This window comes from Callospermophilus lateralis, chromosome 8, assembly GCF_048772815.1.
Source record: "Callospermophilus lateralis isolate mCalLat2 chromosome 8, mCalLat2.hap1, whole genome shotgun sequence".
Lineage (NCBI taxonomy): Eukaryota > Metazoa > Chordata > Mammalia > Rodentia > Sciuridae > Callospermophilus > Callospermophilus lateralis.
Window position 1 is genome coordinate 59725802 of NC_135312.1, and position 16956 is coordinate 59742757.

The 16956-nt window shown below is 40.1% G+C and overlaps 1 protein-coding gene across 1 annotated transcript in view; it reads left to right on the top strand.

The window, feature by feature from the left end:
• Positions 1–16956, top strand: part of Fras1 (Fraser extracellular matrix complex subunit 1) — a 424900-nt gene that overhangs the window by 218229 nt on the left and 189715 nt on the right. Inside the window, exons 18-20 of the mRNA XM_076864881.2 lie at positions 1470–1646; positions 13092–13232; positions 16705–16848. Of these exons, the coding sequence (XP_076720996.2) occupies positions 1470–1646; positions 13092–13232; positions 16705–16848 (462 nt within the window). The remainder of the gene's footprint in view (positions 1–1469; positions 1647–13091; positions 13233–16704; positions 16849–16956) is intronic.

Genomic DNA, 16956 nt, shown 5'->3' on the forward strand with positions numbered 1-16956 from the left:
AGGAAGACCCTCTGAATCTGTATTTACATGTTGCACATCCTGGAGTCAATAAACCCCAGATAGGAATTTTTTTTTAATTCCAGAAATTTCCAAAAAGGATATTTTGAATTTACTTCATGAATTCTGTGCAGGGTTTGTGCAAATGACAGCTCTATAGGCATTGTATTAAATATTGTGATTAATCTAAAGATGATTTAAAGCATACAGGAGAATGTGTATAGGCCACATGCAAATTCTACACCATTTTATAGGAGGGACTTGATTATCTACAGATTTTGGTATCCGCAGGGGTCATGGAACAGATACTAAGGGACAACTGTGTTGCCTTATTTCATTAGAATAGTTTTGTGAAAGGATAATCTGGGGCGGGGGGGGCATGCAAAAATTTTTATGATTTTCCAGGCTATCCTAAAGGAGAATGGGATTTTCTTTACGATATATTAAAACAAAATAAAATCCTTATTTTCTTCTTTCTCTTTTCTCCTAGTATTGCTAATGTTTTTCTAGACTGCATTTTGCTTTTCCCTGCGGAACTTCTCTTTGTTAATGATACTCTGAGCAAACTGAGAGTCACTAGCAATGCCTCTGGGCTGAATAAAACGAGAAGTCTTAATTTGCCATTTGCCAAAAGGCTCTGAGCTCATTGAGACAGCAGTGGCATTTGAGCTTTTTGAAACTAGAACACTGGGGGCAAACACTTTAATTAAATGAAATGACATTATATTTATTTGTATATAGGATATCTTAGAAAAGAATTTGAGAACAGTTACAGGAAAATGTACTTAAAACTGAAAAGCTGCAATAAATACTTTGAAAAAGTAAATTTAGAGAATCTTTAAGAGAAACAGAAAAGTTAATCGTATCAAAATGTGGGCACAAGAAGGTTTAAGTACAGTGTTTTGGCTTTGATTTTCCCCAGTCACCAGGGAAAACAACACACTGTGATTGATGGTGAAATTTTCATTGCTACTTGAAGGAAGCCTCTTCCTTGTTTAGAAAGGCAGCTTTTCCTCAGATAAATTCTAAGAGGAATTTGTTGTCTGGACCTCTCTATAATGGATGATAGAAGACATAATAGACAGTTACACAACAACCATTTTTAGAAAGATATAGTAATGGCCTTCCTATGAACGCTTCTAAAAATCTTCAATAAAAACTGAGGGCATAATGTTAAATCGTCATTCAGTGAATGTGCCAAGCCAATAATGTCCACTTTGCTGGGTTTTGTGATCCAGCCTGACAGCCCTTACAGCACCTGAGAGAAGTAACCAGTCACATGACCCCTCACTTTCCTTCTACAAGCTTTATTATCACCCCTGTGCTTTGTATAGAACTCTATAAAAATCACCTTCTGAAAGGATGTATCTGGTGAACTTTCCTAAGTGGTTTTCATGTAAGGAGGGACTCCAGTCGGTTGCATCATATATTTGATCTTTGGATTATTTTCTGCATTTTATTCCTATTTGTAGCCTGTCATGCTTCCTGCCAGACGTGTGTGGGTCCAGAGCCCTCTCATTGCACTCAGTGTCGGAATCCGGAGGCAGGACTGCAAGCAGAGCAGCTCTCTGGGGCACACATCCCCTCTGGCGAGTGTCTGTCCCAGTGTAGAGCCCAGTTTTACTTGGACAGCTCTGGGCTGTGTGAAGGTGAGTAGGTGTGATTTGAGGAAATGCAAGTTGCTTCTGGGTTTACCTCTCCAGAGATCCTGTGAGGTGAGACTCCAGCCAGGAAGACCTTCGTTTTTATATGAGCAGCGTTCCAGGCTGCTTGTGGATGAATCAGGAGATGGACATACAGAAGAGAGGCCCCCCTGATGTCTTCCCTCCCTTTGGGAACAACAGATGATCTTCAAGAGCCTCTAACACTCCCCAAGTTAAATTTTCAGAAGATGCAGACAGAAAATCCTCCAAAGACTAAACGTAGCTAAGGAAGACCCAGATCTCATTATGGAATTCCATTTATTTTTTTCTTATATTTTGCTACCATGCATAGGAATTGGCCCCTTCAGGGCAAAATCAGAACTAATGTCAAAATATCTCATGACTTTGGTATATCATCTACAAGAATTGATAATACCTGGAATGATTTGACTCAATAGCCAGGTCATTCAGGATCTGAAGGGAATGATGTATTTTCCTAGGAGACAGGGGAGAAAGGCCCTCGTATGCGCCTATAAGGAGCCACCTTGCTGTGGCATGAATAGTTCAATTCTCAGGCTACCTGAAAAAAAAAATCATTAATCTTGTATTTTGCATTGTAAATACAATATTTAGTCACAAAAGAAAATTTTGACCAAGATAAAAGTAGAAATAACCTGCCCACCACCTAAGCCAGTTGCTTTTGCCATTTTTTTTCCCTGTAACATCCAAGTCTTTTTTCCTATTCATAGCTTCAAGTGTTTATTTTTGTGACACAACTGTAAGCATGCTGCAGATTCAAATTTGTATCCTATAATCCCACTTATTAAAGTAGCTTCAATTCCACCCTAGAGTATATTCTCTCATAGAAAGGCTGGATTTCAAAGTTAGGTTAAAAGATTTCAGACAAGTGAGTAATTTGGCATATCAGGAAGTGTGCAGAATTGGAATATAGACACTCGGACTAGATACTTAACCTTTCTGAGCACTTGCACTCATGGCACTAGAATACAGAATTATCTTTCACATGGCTTTTTGCTTAGGATTGCAAAAGTGGCTGGTAAATTAAAAGTCCCCATGCTCAATCAGTATGATTTTCAGTCTACCTACTGAGGTGTTCAGGAACATAACAGAGGTAATCCCCTGCTCCCTGGGAGGCATCAGACTCCAGGAGTTTTACAAGGTTTCTCCAGACACTCTGACTTCTACCCATATATGTAGGCATTGCCCAAACTCTCCAAGGTGCCCTAAACTCCCCTAACTGTGCTCCATAAGCACTTGTGGAATATATGACTCTTTGTCAATATTGAGAGTCCCAACTGTTTCCCAAGGCACTCACCACATAGCCTTCCCCTTCCTTGGATTGACTACTTCTAGGTGCTATAATTAGGGGTGATGCTGTTCTTTCATTAGGAACCCACAGACCCCTGTGGGTGGGGAAGCAGGCGTTCTTTTGTTTCATTGCCTCTCAGCTGTCTTCAGTGGGTTTGGGTTTACCGGACAAGATTCCTAAAGTCTTTCTGCTTTCTGGCAAGCCCCAAGATCCCCAGAGGAAAGTAAATACAGTGCCTAGCCCTGCTCAGCATGGGGAAAGTACTTGGAGTAAATAGAAGAAAAAAACATTACTATTTCTTGTTTGTTTGTTTGTTTTTGCTAGGGATTAACTTAGGCTAAGCAAGAGCTCTTCCCCTGAGCAAACTAGCCTTTTAAATTCTTCATATTCTGCTTCTCCCTCTGCATTCTCTGCCTCCTCTACCTCTTCCTCCTCTTCTTATCTCTCTGTCTCTGTTTCTTTCTCTCTTTCTTTTTCTCAGTCTTGGCCCACATTGTTATAGAAGTGGTTTTTGATTTATTGGAATCTGTGAAGCTACTCTGCATGGTTTCACCCAGCCCTGGACTGTGTGCTCTGGGGTTTGAGTGGAAGCCCAGAGATATCAGACTTGTGTCAACGCTGGTCTTCCCAATAATTCAGAGAGATGCTGTGGGAAACTCTTGGCTTTTGTGGCACATAGATTGAAACTAGCGAAGCTAGAGGAACCGTAGGAGAGTCCTTTCTGTGGCCCAGTGACTCTGGTGTTCTCCTGGGCATAATGATCTTAAGAGAAATTCAGGAGGAAATATTCCCACACTACTCAGCACAGATAGTGTCTTCCTACAATTTTGAGCACTATATTAAAAACTAAAAATGGAGAATGTGGAGTGAATTCAGAAGACAGAAATAAAAATGATGAACACCTTAAAAGTTAGAATAATAAATAAATAATGATGAAAGTGACCAAGGTGATTCAGCCCAGAAAATAATGTAACCATTTGTTTGGTACCTACCATGAGCCAGGCCCTGTGAAAAGTGCCTTACTTGTTTGGATCATTTATTCCTAATACCAACCTTGTGGGGTCAGTGGGATAAATATTTTCTAGAAGAAATGGGCAATGCCTACATATATGGGTAGAAGTCAGAGTGTCTGGAGAAACCTTGTAAATCTCTTGGAGTCTGATGCCTCCCAGGGAGCAGAGGATTACCTCTGTTATGTTCCTGAACACCTCAGTAGATAGACTGAAAATCATACCGATTGAGGATGGGGACTTTTAATTTACCAGCCACTTTTGCAAGCCTAAGCAAAAAGCCATGTGAAAGATAATTCTGTATTCTAGTGCTATGAGTGCAAGTGCTCACAGAAGTTAAGTCTGTAAGTTGCTTAAAGTCAGGTAGCAAACATGGAGTAGAGATGGATGGGAACCTAAGTCAGTCTGACTCCGATATCTGTGCTCATAACCATCAGGCTTCTTTACTCTCTGAAGGTGCAGCCACCTATTACAGGTAGCACAGCTGCTAGTCTCCTTCCCACACTGGGGGAGGAGAAGCAAGGCATACTTATTCTGCAGGATGGGAGCATATTAAATTTAAGAAATTATCCTTGGCAAGGGGGAGTTTTCTGGAATCCCTTTATATATGTACCTTTTTAAAAGGATTAGAATCTAATCCCTTTGGAAGGGCTTAATTGTGGTCAGATGCAAAAGGACTGGATTGACCTCTTGAGTCTCTTGTAGCCCCAAGATTTTATGCTCGTTAACATAATATCATTAGGTCTCACACATATAGCTGTCTACTCACATTTATTAGCAAATCCCTGTGCAATCTCCACTAGGTAGGTTGTTGTACTCAATTTGCATGTGATGAGAATGTGGCAGAAAGAGGTTAATTGAGTTGCCCAAGATTCCATTGGGAAACTAAGCGTGACTACCCATTGTTTCCAGGCTTACTTAAGTATGAAGTGTAATGATTGATGTATTTTCTGTCACTCATCCTGTATCTCTGGAAACCTTCTCCTTCCCACAATCTGTTCAATTTTCAATTCTGCTGAAGTGTTGTCTATGAAATCATGCCTGGGAGTCCTGGGAGATTGCATGGGGCTTTTCTTCTTCTCACAGCTTCCCAGAAGTATCCTTGCCTCTCTGCAAAACAGTTTAAAATGTTGGGGGTGGGGTGTGTGTGTGTGCACACTCACACCTGGGATGTGCTATTGAGAATTTCTTTTATAGCACCTTTGATCTCAAGAGATTTTCTATAAAGAATAGGAAAAACAACTGTTTTCTGAAGCTCTCAGTATCCCATTCTTGGATACTGCAGCATAGAGTGATTAGAATATTATTGCACTAATGAAAGCAAGAGGCAGATGCAGTATAGGAAGAAGCACTTTACTCAGAGGCTGACACAGTGTCGGAAATTGTCATAAAAGTTTTTACTTTGAGCTGTATTATATACTCTGGAATGACCTTGTGCAAGAAGTATTAGTACTTCAGATATTTAACTAAAATTTAAGTCTGATTGACGGGACCAAAATAAATAAATATTTATATATATATAAATTATCAAACAGTGACCATGAAGAGCACTGCTTGTTGGAAGCTACCTGTATTTATTCATTCCTTACACAAACATTGATTGAGTTTATGTGTACCAGGCATTTCTGGGCACCAGAGATGCACTAGTGGATGAGTTGGATGAAAATTCCTGTCCTCATGGAATATGTATTTTAGTGAGAGAAACAGGGAATGAATAAGTGAATGAATGAATGAATGAATGACAACAGCAACAAGTCCCGTGGTATGCTCTTGGATGGTGGACTGCATTATGAAGCTCATGGCAAGACAGTGGAGAAGAGTAATGCGCTGGGGTGGCTCAAAAGCAGAAGAGTTCTGGAGAGATGGAGCCATTTACCTGCATGTGTTTATCTTGTGGTTTGGGCTCATTCTTAAGAAAGGAGCTGGGCACTTCAGGAGATGGAGCTTGATTTTTTTTTCCCCAGAGCCTCTATTTTTCTAAAGAGAGGCTAGTATTGCTGAGGGTCTATAAAAGATAATTTGGAGGCATTTTAAGTAAAAATGTGTGTGTTTATTAAATATCAACCTTTAGGATTCACTAAAAGAAAAATTTTAGTAATTTCATACACAGTTGATCTCACTTGTATAACCAAGTATTCACCAACACTGAGGAAAGATTAAAAGTTCCTTTTTTTTTTCCTTTCTTTTTCTTTTTCTTTTTTTGGTATCAGGGTTTGAACCCAGGGGCACACTATCTCTGAACTGCATCCCAAACTCTTTTCATTCATTTTTATTTTATTTTGAGACAGGGTCTTGCTAAGTTGCACAGTCTGGCTTTGAACTTTGTATTCTTCCTGCCTCAGCCTTCAGTTGTTAGGATTATAGGTATGTGTCATGGCTCCCGGTACTAGTTTCTGAAGGAAGGGAGGGGATGGAGGGAGGGAGGGAGGCAGGCAGGACCCCTAGCACCTCCCTCAATAAAACTAAACAAATTAGTAAAAACCCAAACCCTCCAAGACATCACTAAAGCATCCTTTATCTTGTGATCAGCCTCCACCCACTGTTTTGTTTTTTTTTTTTTTTTTTCAGGCTTCTGTGAGTTAACCAGGATGGAGTCTCCTGGGGAGCCAATAGAAGCTTCTTTGCCATTTCCTTGCAAGTGTGTGCCGACTCCTCCTGGAGTCATTTAGTGACAGTATGTGTGACTATCTATGGCAGAATGGACGGAGCACAGGGCTGAAACTCTGTCTCTTGTTCTTAGTATCAGGTCAAATTTCTCAACTCAGTCTGTGATGCTCCTTGTACTCTTGCTAAATGAATATTTTTCTTCTAAATTATTCAGTTATTTCAAACACTTATCTTTTAGTTGAAGTCTCTAGAACATAGAAATTTCTTGGGAACCACGTTGAAATGCAGATTCAGAAGGAGTAGGGATCTTGAGTATTGTATTTATAACATAGTCCCAGGTGAGGCCGATGCTGCTGGTCCTTGGACTGTATTTGGATAAGTAAATCTTCTATTCAAAGAAGGATAACCACATCATATTAGCCTTAGTATACTTTTTCTCTCTAAAAGCAATTTTTTAAAACAAAAATCCCAAGTTTTGTTTCTTCTCACTGCAAGAATTATACATGTAACAGAAACTTTTGAAAATACAAATGGCAGAAAGCATCTATTTCTAAGGTTTCCAGATTTAGCAAGTAAAAATAGAGGATTCAGAAGATTCAAAAATGAATAATTTTTAGTATGAGCCTATGCCCAATATTGCATTAAACATACTAAAATAATATGTTTATCTGAAATTTAAATTCAGCTTGATGTTCTATATTTTATCTGGCAACACTACTAGATCGATCAATGGGTCCCTCCCTCCCTCCCTCCCTTCCTTCCTTCCTTCCCCTCCCTTCCTTCCTTCCTTCCTTCCTTCCTTCCTTCCTTCCTTCCTTCCTTCCTTCCTTCCTTCCTTCTTCCTTCTCCTTAGAAATTCCTTACAACCAAGAATTCTGTTGAAAATCCTGAGTTTGCACACATGTATTTCCATTTTATAGATGAAAAAAGTTAGGCTTAGAAAGAGCCAACAGAAGCATTTAGCAATGGAGGATCATGGGTTGATACAGATATAGTTGCTTAGTAATTATTTCCTTTTTCCCAGCACTAATGCCTTTTCTTTGTGCCATACTAGAGCCTTATAATTTAACTTCAGATCAGGCCATGCAATTAATGATGTGGCTCAGTCACCATTAAGCAATTTGGCAGTGGTGACCAGGACTGGCTACGATTTGATTAGCCATGTAATTGCCCCAATTCCACGGCAGATTAATGTTGAATTCTTTCAGTTGCCACAAAGTGCAGCGAGAGGACTTAAAATTATGTCTTGAAGAAATCACAGATTTTATTTTAAAAGTGAACTTGGTACTACAATGATGAATTTTATTTATATATTGTCTAGTTTATTTTATCAGAAGAATCACTTTTTTAAAAAGATCGCATAGGCAATACATCCTAGCAGAACCCTTCCTGGTTTGGCTACTTTTTCATGGTGGCAGAGTTTTGGTCAGGTAGACATCAGGGAAATTTCAGTAACTAAATTTTTCTAAGCCTTTGTTTTCATTTTGGAAGATAATTTGCCTTCTTGGACTGGGTCTTAATACGTAGAGCAAAATTGCACAAAATTGGTATAGGTCAATTTTTAAAAAATAAGAAGTTCAGCAGTTATTTTGGCCTATTAAGTAACTTGTTAGGTGAACAGGGAGAAGTAAAGTATACTGTGTGTATTTTGGTCTATTTAGTTGTTGCTAAGACTTACAAAGGCCTCAAGGCAAAGAGTTTTAATTAAAGAAATAAATGGGCAGGAATCTGCCTGCACAATTTAAGATTATATGACTATCTATGAAGTTAGGATTCCGTTACATCAATTAAATAAAGCATACGGAATCTATATTAAACAACGTTCTTATGTGTTCCCAAGAGTGCTGACATAAGCTATATGAACACAGCCTTCTGGTAATGTTCAGTCCTCTTCATTTTCCCCTTCTTTTTAGAGTATGGGTGTGTTAGGCTTTGGGGATAGAAGGATGAAAAAGATACAGAGTATGGCTTAAGAAAAGCCTGATGAATAGGGGAGAAGTAGTTAAAAACACATAGTACATACTGGATTGGCAGGAGGCACTAGGTACAGAAACAGCAGAAAGGAAGGGAAGGAGGAAGGGAGGGGGAGGCAGGACCCCTAGCACCTCCCTCATGGCTCTCCAGGATGGAAGGTAGTGATGGTGGATTTGTAGAGGAAATCTTTACATGATTAGGCTTCTGAAGGGTCAGTGGGCATCCATCCACCAGGTGAAGAAGGCAGGAAGGGTGTTCAAGGCCAAGGAGATAACAAGTGCCAATCATGGGTGTTTAGAGAAGTACAGCACATTTGGTATTCCAGCACTAAGAAATCTAAAGAGAAAAATTGTGACAAACGATACTGGAGACACGAGGCAAGGCTCACATCGTGAAGTGTTTTACGTGCTGTGATTAGGAATTGGAGCTCCTTGTTACTGGTGAACCATTAAAAGGTTTGAAGTAGGGGACTCATTTGGTTCACTTGCATTTTACAAAGATCTACCTGGATGTTATGTGGCAGATAGATATATGGAAAGAAATGAGGTGGAGCTGGTTAGGAAGGTGTGGCATTAGTGATCATGAGTAATCTTGAAGGTCTGGACCCCGGGGTGGGAGGATGGAGAAGCTGGGGTAGATTTGACAGAGATTAAGGACATAAAATCAACAGAACCCAAAAGTTTATGGTGATTGAAAAAGTGAAAGTCTAGGGCAACTCAAGTTTTAGCATGAGTGACTTGGTGAATGGTGGGACCGGTGAGATAAAGGACACCAGGTGGGGAGTTGGGTGTGGGGTTGTGGGTGAATCTGGAGTACAGTTTTGAACAGATGTCATGATTCACATTAAGAGATATGGCCGAGCTTAGAAGCAGATAAGAAGTTGTATTTTAGAAATGGGGAGGATGGGATATCTATGAATCACTGAATAGAGATCTTCACCAGGCAGGAGATTTATATGATTGGAGTTTAGAACAATGGGACAGAGCTGTATTCATAAATTTTAGGACTCACAGGTGTCTAGAGGTCATCACGAGAGCTACAGGTAAGTTTATTGGAGAGTTGGAAGAAGAAGGGGTGGAGGGCAGAATTTTGAGAACTCATATTATTTATGGGGTGGACAGAGAAAGAAGTGACGGGAATGACCAAAGAGAGAAGAGCTAGATCATATGATGCCAGTGTGTTCATTCATCTGCCCCTCCATCACACACCCACCCACCCACCTGTTTGGATAGCAGAGGTTCATCAGTGAGAACTTAAGACATGCCTGGGAAAGGGACTAGGACAGGTATTGATGAATCACAGAGATGAAAAGGGTATGATTTTTATTCTTACAAAGCTCCCAATCTAGTCAGGGTACAGGAGCAGGGAAGAAATGAGAGTTGTTAAATCATATTCATTTGGAAGCGTGAGGGAGGATAAGAAGAAGGAAAAGTAAGAGGGAAAGAAGATCAATTTTGTTCAGCTTCACTCATTTTAACTTTCATCCCTGATCACAGTGCTCATACTGTATGTCCTAGACGATTTTGATATCTACATCATATTTCAAGAGAAGCCTACCTCAAAAATTGCTTTTGACATGAAAACCCAGGAAATGTTATCTGATATGAAAGTAGAGGTGCTCTACCACTTTTTTGTATCGTTACATAGAAAAGGGAAATAGTAGTATCAGTCGTTTGAAATTTTAATGAAAAGTAGAATAAACAAAACTGGACATGTTTTAATTGTTTTAAGTGTAATTTCTGCCGGAGTCAAGATGACTGGACTTTATAGCCATCTAAGGACACTTTTAGTGCTGACACTTCCAGTGCTTATGCAGCTCAGTTATGCCTTTTCAGAAATATACTTCACCATCAACTGGAAAGCCAGTCTCTAAAAATGTTGTAATACGTGGTGGAGGAATTATTCATAGAACTTCTTTCAAATACCTTCCATATATGCCCTATAATGGAGTTAGTCTTCCTTGAAGGATCTTAAACTTCAGACAGAACTCCTGCTATGAAATCAGCTTCCATAGAATGATCAATCCTAATAAAACTCACTGAAATGGTGTAGACATTTCCCAAACCAGCACAGAATTAAGTTTCATGAGATTGTTTTAGAGATGCAAATGCCTGTACTTACAGAAACAGAGCATTGCAGACAAAAAGACACTGAGAAGGGCTTAGACCAGCATACCAGTACCATTTTTCCCTCTGTGCCCCCAGCCAATAATCAGCTCATTATCCATTTGGTTCTCAGACATTTCCAGTGGAGGCAATTCTGAATCAGCTGTGTTGTTCAGTGGGACTTATTTCTAAAATCCTGTGGGTAGCAAATGGACTTCCCTCTGAACTGTTTGGCCCACTTGCATGTCCTCTCTGCTTTCCTGTTTTATATACAGTAATAACTTTTATTCACTGTGCTAGGCTATCACATTGACTTTGTAACCAATTGGAATGAAATAAAATATGTTTGTACTCATAATGCATTAATTCATCTTTCCCCAGTTTTCAATTCCACAGTGATACGCTTTGATTTCCTATTTATTAAGGAAGTATATCAGGAAGAGCTAGGGATTTTAGCAATCTTGTAAAGACTAATATAACCATATTGGTATTATCATAAGTATATTTATTTAGGTATGTAGAAAATATTGTGTTGCTTCAGGTTGCTTCCCTTAGTCATCCTGGAACAGCTTTGCATTGACAGTATAATTTAGCTGTTTTTTGAAATATTGCCATTTGACGTTCCATTACATGCTATTTCATTTTGTGTTAAATATGTCTTAAATAGGGAGCTAATGTGTACCCTTCTCTTATTTGCTTAAATTTTGGTCTACCAATTGCATTTTGTTTCTTAAAGAAATACTTAGGAAAAAAATTCCTGCAACCTGTGCTAATAGAGCTATTTACAAGAATAAATTCTTATAAACAAATAAAATAAATTCTTAAGGCAGAGCAAAGCCCAGTGGGCATAGGCATTGGCTTTAGCTTAGGAGCAGGGTCAATAGCAGGGGTAGGGATGGGGGGCATTGCTGGTACAGGTTTGGGACCTTTAGGTGTTGTTTGATGGGTGGGGCAAGATTCAAAGTGTGGCACTAGAAGGCTTGTATACTAGCCAAAGAATGTAGTTTAATACTTGAACAGCCAGTGCTGATGGACGAGGATATCCTAGCTGAATATCAGCTCTGTGTATGACAAATATTGTGTTACATTTTATTAGGGGTTGGTAGAAATGGAGATATCTGTGGTGTCAAACTACATCTGTTTTTTTTTTTTTTTTTTTTGCCTCCAAGACTGCTATAGTATAAGTAGGGGTCTTTGATAGAGGAGGCAAGAGGAGACTCAGCGGGATATTCCTGCAGTCTGGAGTTCTTGTCCATTGGACAGAAGATGGTTTAAAATTCATGGGGTCATCTGCTAGAACAGGATCCAGTAATAGGATCTTAATTAGAATAGTGACCCAGAGTGAGAGCAGGAGAAGGAGGGCTCTGGTGGGGTTCTGGGGTGGGACTCTGGGGTGGGACTCTGTGGTGGTTGGTTGCATAGGAAGGCCTCCTCCTAAGAGAATTCTTTTCTGTCTCTAGGAATCTAGCCTTGAGAGGGGTGGTCTCTCCAGAATCAGCATCGTTCCAGAAGACATAGAATCAGAAATACAGAGAACCTGGAGGCACGATTAATACAAAGGCCACTCTTGGGAAATGATACAAATGTCCGCCTTATCCTTAGAGGTCCTATGAAGGCAGGCAGAAATGTTTTCTTTTTCTTTACTCTTTTTATAGTTGTGGATACTTCTAACACAGCACTCACTAATTATACTGAGATTTATTAGGCCCTTACTATGTGTCTGGCACTATCCTAAAAATTTTACATGCATCAGCCCCATTAGTGTCCACAACACCCTGTGCAGTATGTAGTGTTTGTGTCCTTGATTTGTAGAAGAGGAAGCAGGAGCCTTGAGAAATGAAACAACCAAGTCAAGGTCAAGTAGAGCTATGATGTAACACTCATTCTCTGTGTTGTACTCTCTCTCTCCCTTTCATTATATTTGGGTTACTTGTCTGTTGATGTAGCTAGCTTGAGCAGCTCAGATGTTGAATGGTTCTCCTTGCCTGTGTATGTCTGCTCTCCATCACAGAGAAGGCACTGTGGAAACATTTGTGGAATCAGTGAGCATAGTTTCTCTTTAACTTGGACAGCCTGATGAGCAGCCAGGTATCTAGTGACAGTGAGAGCTGGCCCAAGGGAGAGGGAACTGTTTTATATTGCATTTTCTGAGAATGGCAACTGGGTAGAAAGACAGGTATGATTCTGCAAATGCTTATATGTGTTTTGTGGCATTTGTACTTTACCTAATCTGGTTCCACAAGTGCTTGCTTTGCAAGAGATCTCCTTGAAGAAAGAAGTACGAGATGTGTGCCATGTTGGGAAAACCAGTGAATGTGCAAAACGTATTCCAACCCAGACATGTTCATGTGAGGGTGAGCTAGACCTCCTGTTCGTGTCCTGTGGAGCTTCCCTAATCATCTCCTCTGCTTTGTCTTTCTCCCAGCTTGCCACCAGTCCTGTTTCAAGTGTTTGGGGAAAAGCCCTCATAACTGCACAGCCTGCAGGCCTTCCCACGTGCTGCTGGATGGGCGGTGCCTCTCCCAGTGCCCTGAGGGCTACTTTAACCAGGAAGGTAGTTGTACAGGTGAGTATGTAACGTGCTGGGGCAGAGTACCTATACCTAGGCTTTCTCTTCATACCGCAGCCAGACAGTGTAATTAGAAACCTTGTCAAACCAGGGACTAGGGTTGGGCTGTAGCCTTGTCTTCAGTTTACAGGTGTAGGGGTACAGAGGGAGGAAAAATGTGAGATTCTGTGCTGCCAATAAGGAAGCATGGATGAAGTGAAAAATTAGAGTCAGCTTTACCCTAGAGACTACAGTTATTTGAATGTACTTGGAACTAGGTGTTTTCTTGCCTGGGAGACCATGATCTGAATAAATAACTCCCTCATAAATTAAATAATGATGCTAATGACCTATAAGAATCAGAACTCAGTTCAGCATAACTCTTTGTTCCTATAGCTCATTAAAAATTTTAAAGATTTTTTTCTGATTATTAAAGGAGAATATGTTTGTGGTAAAAGTTTTTAAAATTCAGAATAGGAAAAATAAAAGGGTTTGGAGGGTGGGGATCACTTATAATTCCACATACCAAAAGCAACAACTCTTAACTTGGTAATATATTTCTTTTCAGTCTACCTTTTATGCATGCTATTATTTAGCTGAAACAACATTAGAACTATACTTTTTTGATATTTACTTTTCCCCAAACATTAAGTCAAAAACAATTCCCCATATTAGGAAAAACTATATATATATACATACACACACACACACACACACACACACACACACACACACTTTTCTTGGATGCCTACTATTCCATTTTCTCTCTCCCATTCCTTGTCACATAAGAAATGGAGGAAGGATTTGAAATTTAAAGATTCAGTACTCAAGGAGGCTAACTTTTTTTACTTTATCTCTTACAATGTGGTTTTTCTCTGGTTATCTATTGCCACCCCAAATTAGTGGCTTAAAACAATAGATTATTTCATCTTTTCCAGTTCTGGGAGTTGATGGACTCAGCTGGTCAGCTTTCTCTTAGGATTCTGTAGGTGGGTTCTTCATTGACATATCATCCTCCTGCTTAGTCTCTTACCTGATGAGGCCTCTTGTGGTTAAGTGAACTTCTTCACAGCCTGGTAGACTTCTTTAGTCAGCCTTCTTAGACACCAGTTCTCTTCCCCTGAAGTGAGTTTTCTAAGAGACCTACCAAATAGAATGTCCACGCTTCTTATAATCTAACCTCAGAAGTCTTGCTGTCACTTCTACTACATTCTCTTGGTCAAAGCAGGACAGCCCAGGTTTGAGGGTATGAAGGAATAGATGCCATCCCTCAGTAGGTGAATGGCTTATGTGTACAGTGAGGGATGGGTTTAATGGAGGTCATCGTGGAGACAAACTACTGCAAGTGCAAATGCATGTTTATAGGATCAGGCATTTGGCACAGGTAACTGTGGTTTTCATCTTCCGTTCTTGTGGCTACCACAGGATAGAGCAAGAGGGGAGAGAGGTATTTATTTCCTTTGTTGATGTGTTAGTCCAACATGTTTTTAGGAGTACCTTTGTAATGCAATGACAGAGATTCTGGAAATTGCTAGTTCAGATTAGTGCAGGATTTTATTGGAATTGACGAAATACTAAAATTTAAGCACCTTATTGTAGGACTGTATTTTCTTGTATCTACAGGACAGAAAGAAGACAAAACACATTCTATTGTGATTTTTAAATTTTATTTCCAAAACTAGATGGCTGAAGCCAGCTAATAGGAAAAAGCTCATTGTGATAAAATCGTATTATATGTGTTTCTGGAGTCAGAACACACGTAACAAATTTATAAAATATTTTTAAAATAAATTAACATTTGGTAGATTCAGGTAGCCTTAAAGCTCAGAAGAGAAAATTTAGATTGAACACAAATTTAGACAATTGAAGATCAATATTATTTTTATTCTGGATTTTTCTTCCTTTTCGCAGATACCTTTTTAATTTCTCTAGATCCTTGGTGAGCTGCTTTACTTTAAACACTCTATCAAGCCCAGTGGGAGGATGTTCCTGGTTTCTTTGTCATTAGAGTTGTCCTTGAAAGCCATTTCTATCCCTAGGTGCTTTCTTCCTAACTCAGTTGGTTTCTGTGTGTGTAAAATTGTTTCGAGGAGGAAACTCTGTGCAGCTCTAACTCTCCTCTGTCTGCCTGAAGTCAGCAGATGGATGGTACCACCAGCAGCAGGGCACCCAGGTCACTGGAAGTATTCTGGTAGGGAGGAAGAACTGGGTGGGGGAATCATCCTGAGAATGCTAGCAGCTCTCAGGCATTTTCAAAGTCCAGAGCCCTAGGAATGTAAAAGGGGGTTAGTGCTTTCCTTCTAATCAGCAGTTCATTTTCTTGCTTGCTTTTTTTTTTTTTTTTTTTTAATATAACTCCTTATCTTCTTCTGGCCTCTTGCCAGAAGCAAGAGGCAGTTGACTTGACTTGAAATCTGCACCATTGCTTTCCACCAGTCGTGTGCCAGGAAGGAATTCATCAGTTCCAGCAAGCTCTACCCAGCTCCAGTCCCTTGCCTCCCCACCTCTTGGAATCAGACCCGCTTAGACCTCTTCGTCCTTGGCAGAGAATCTTTAAATCTCCTCGCATGCGCCTGCTCCTGCAGCTGCCTGCTGCCTGCCTTGGCTGCGTCAACGCAGCTGCTGCAGCAACATCCTTTGATTCCTTGCCACCCTTATCTTTATTGCCTACCCCTTCCCGAGGCTCACCTGGTCTTTTGCAGTGTAGTACCTCTTGTTAACGTGGTGGTTTTTCTGGGGAAGACAGAGCTTTGACATAATTTTGCTTTAGGAGTTGAACTTCAGATGCAGCTCATGATAACCTCCAGAAAGGATTTTTTTTTCTTGTTCTTCATATTTTCACTAAGTATTGCTGATAAAACAGACTTTCAAGTTGTGTGGAGAAGGGAAAGCTTGGCTGATGACACAGGCTAATGAGAAGTCTCAATATCACTTGCTGTGTGTGGATCCCTCCATCTGCCAGGAATTTCTGAGAAGTAAAATATCTCCCTCTTCTCCCTATCTGGTTGTCCCTTTGAAGCATGGTATTTTGGAGTGGGGGATGTTTACCATTTATCTTTGTGCTTTGTGACTCTGATTTGAACTTCCTATTTAATACAGATGGGGATGGTCATTCTGGTTCCCCTGGAAGGTATGACACATTACACAAAATTTTATAGTTCTAAATTCCATATTATGTTTGTGGACAGTATTCTTATTTTTTAGAAGTATTTATTTTTTAGTTGTAGTTGGACACAATACCTTTATTTTATTCATTTATTTTTATGTGGTGTCGAGGATCGAACCCAGAGTGTTGTTCTACCACTGAGCCACAACCCCAGCCCAACAGTATTCTTATTAATACCAGAAATGCAGTCTCTTGGTCAGGTCTAAGGGAGTGCCTGCCTTGCTCTGCAATCTTCAAAAGATGATTAGAGTTTGAGATTTGTAGAGTGCATTAAATACTTCATGAACTTGCATGTTGAGCTGCTAATTCTATTTCTCCTCTTAGAATGCCACCCGACCTGCAGGCGGTGCCATGGGCCCTTGGAATCTGACTGCACCTCTTGTCACCCTCATGTCACTGTTACCAATGGGAAGTGTAAGACCAGTTGCAAGGAAGAGCAGTTCCTCAATCTCGTGGGGTACTGTGCTGGTGAGTGGAACTTTCTTCAAAGTCCTTGGAAATTTCCAGGCTGCTGCTGGGGCTCTTCACAGGAGGCATAAAGGGCTCTTGTAGTTATCCTTTGGGCTCAGATGCTGA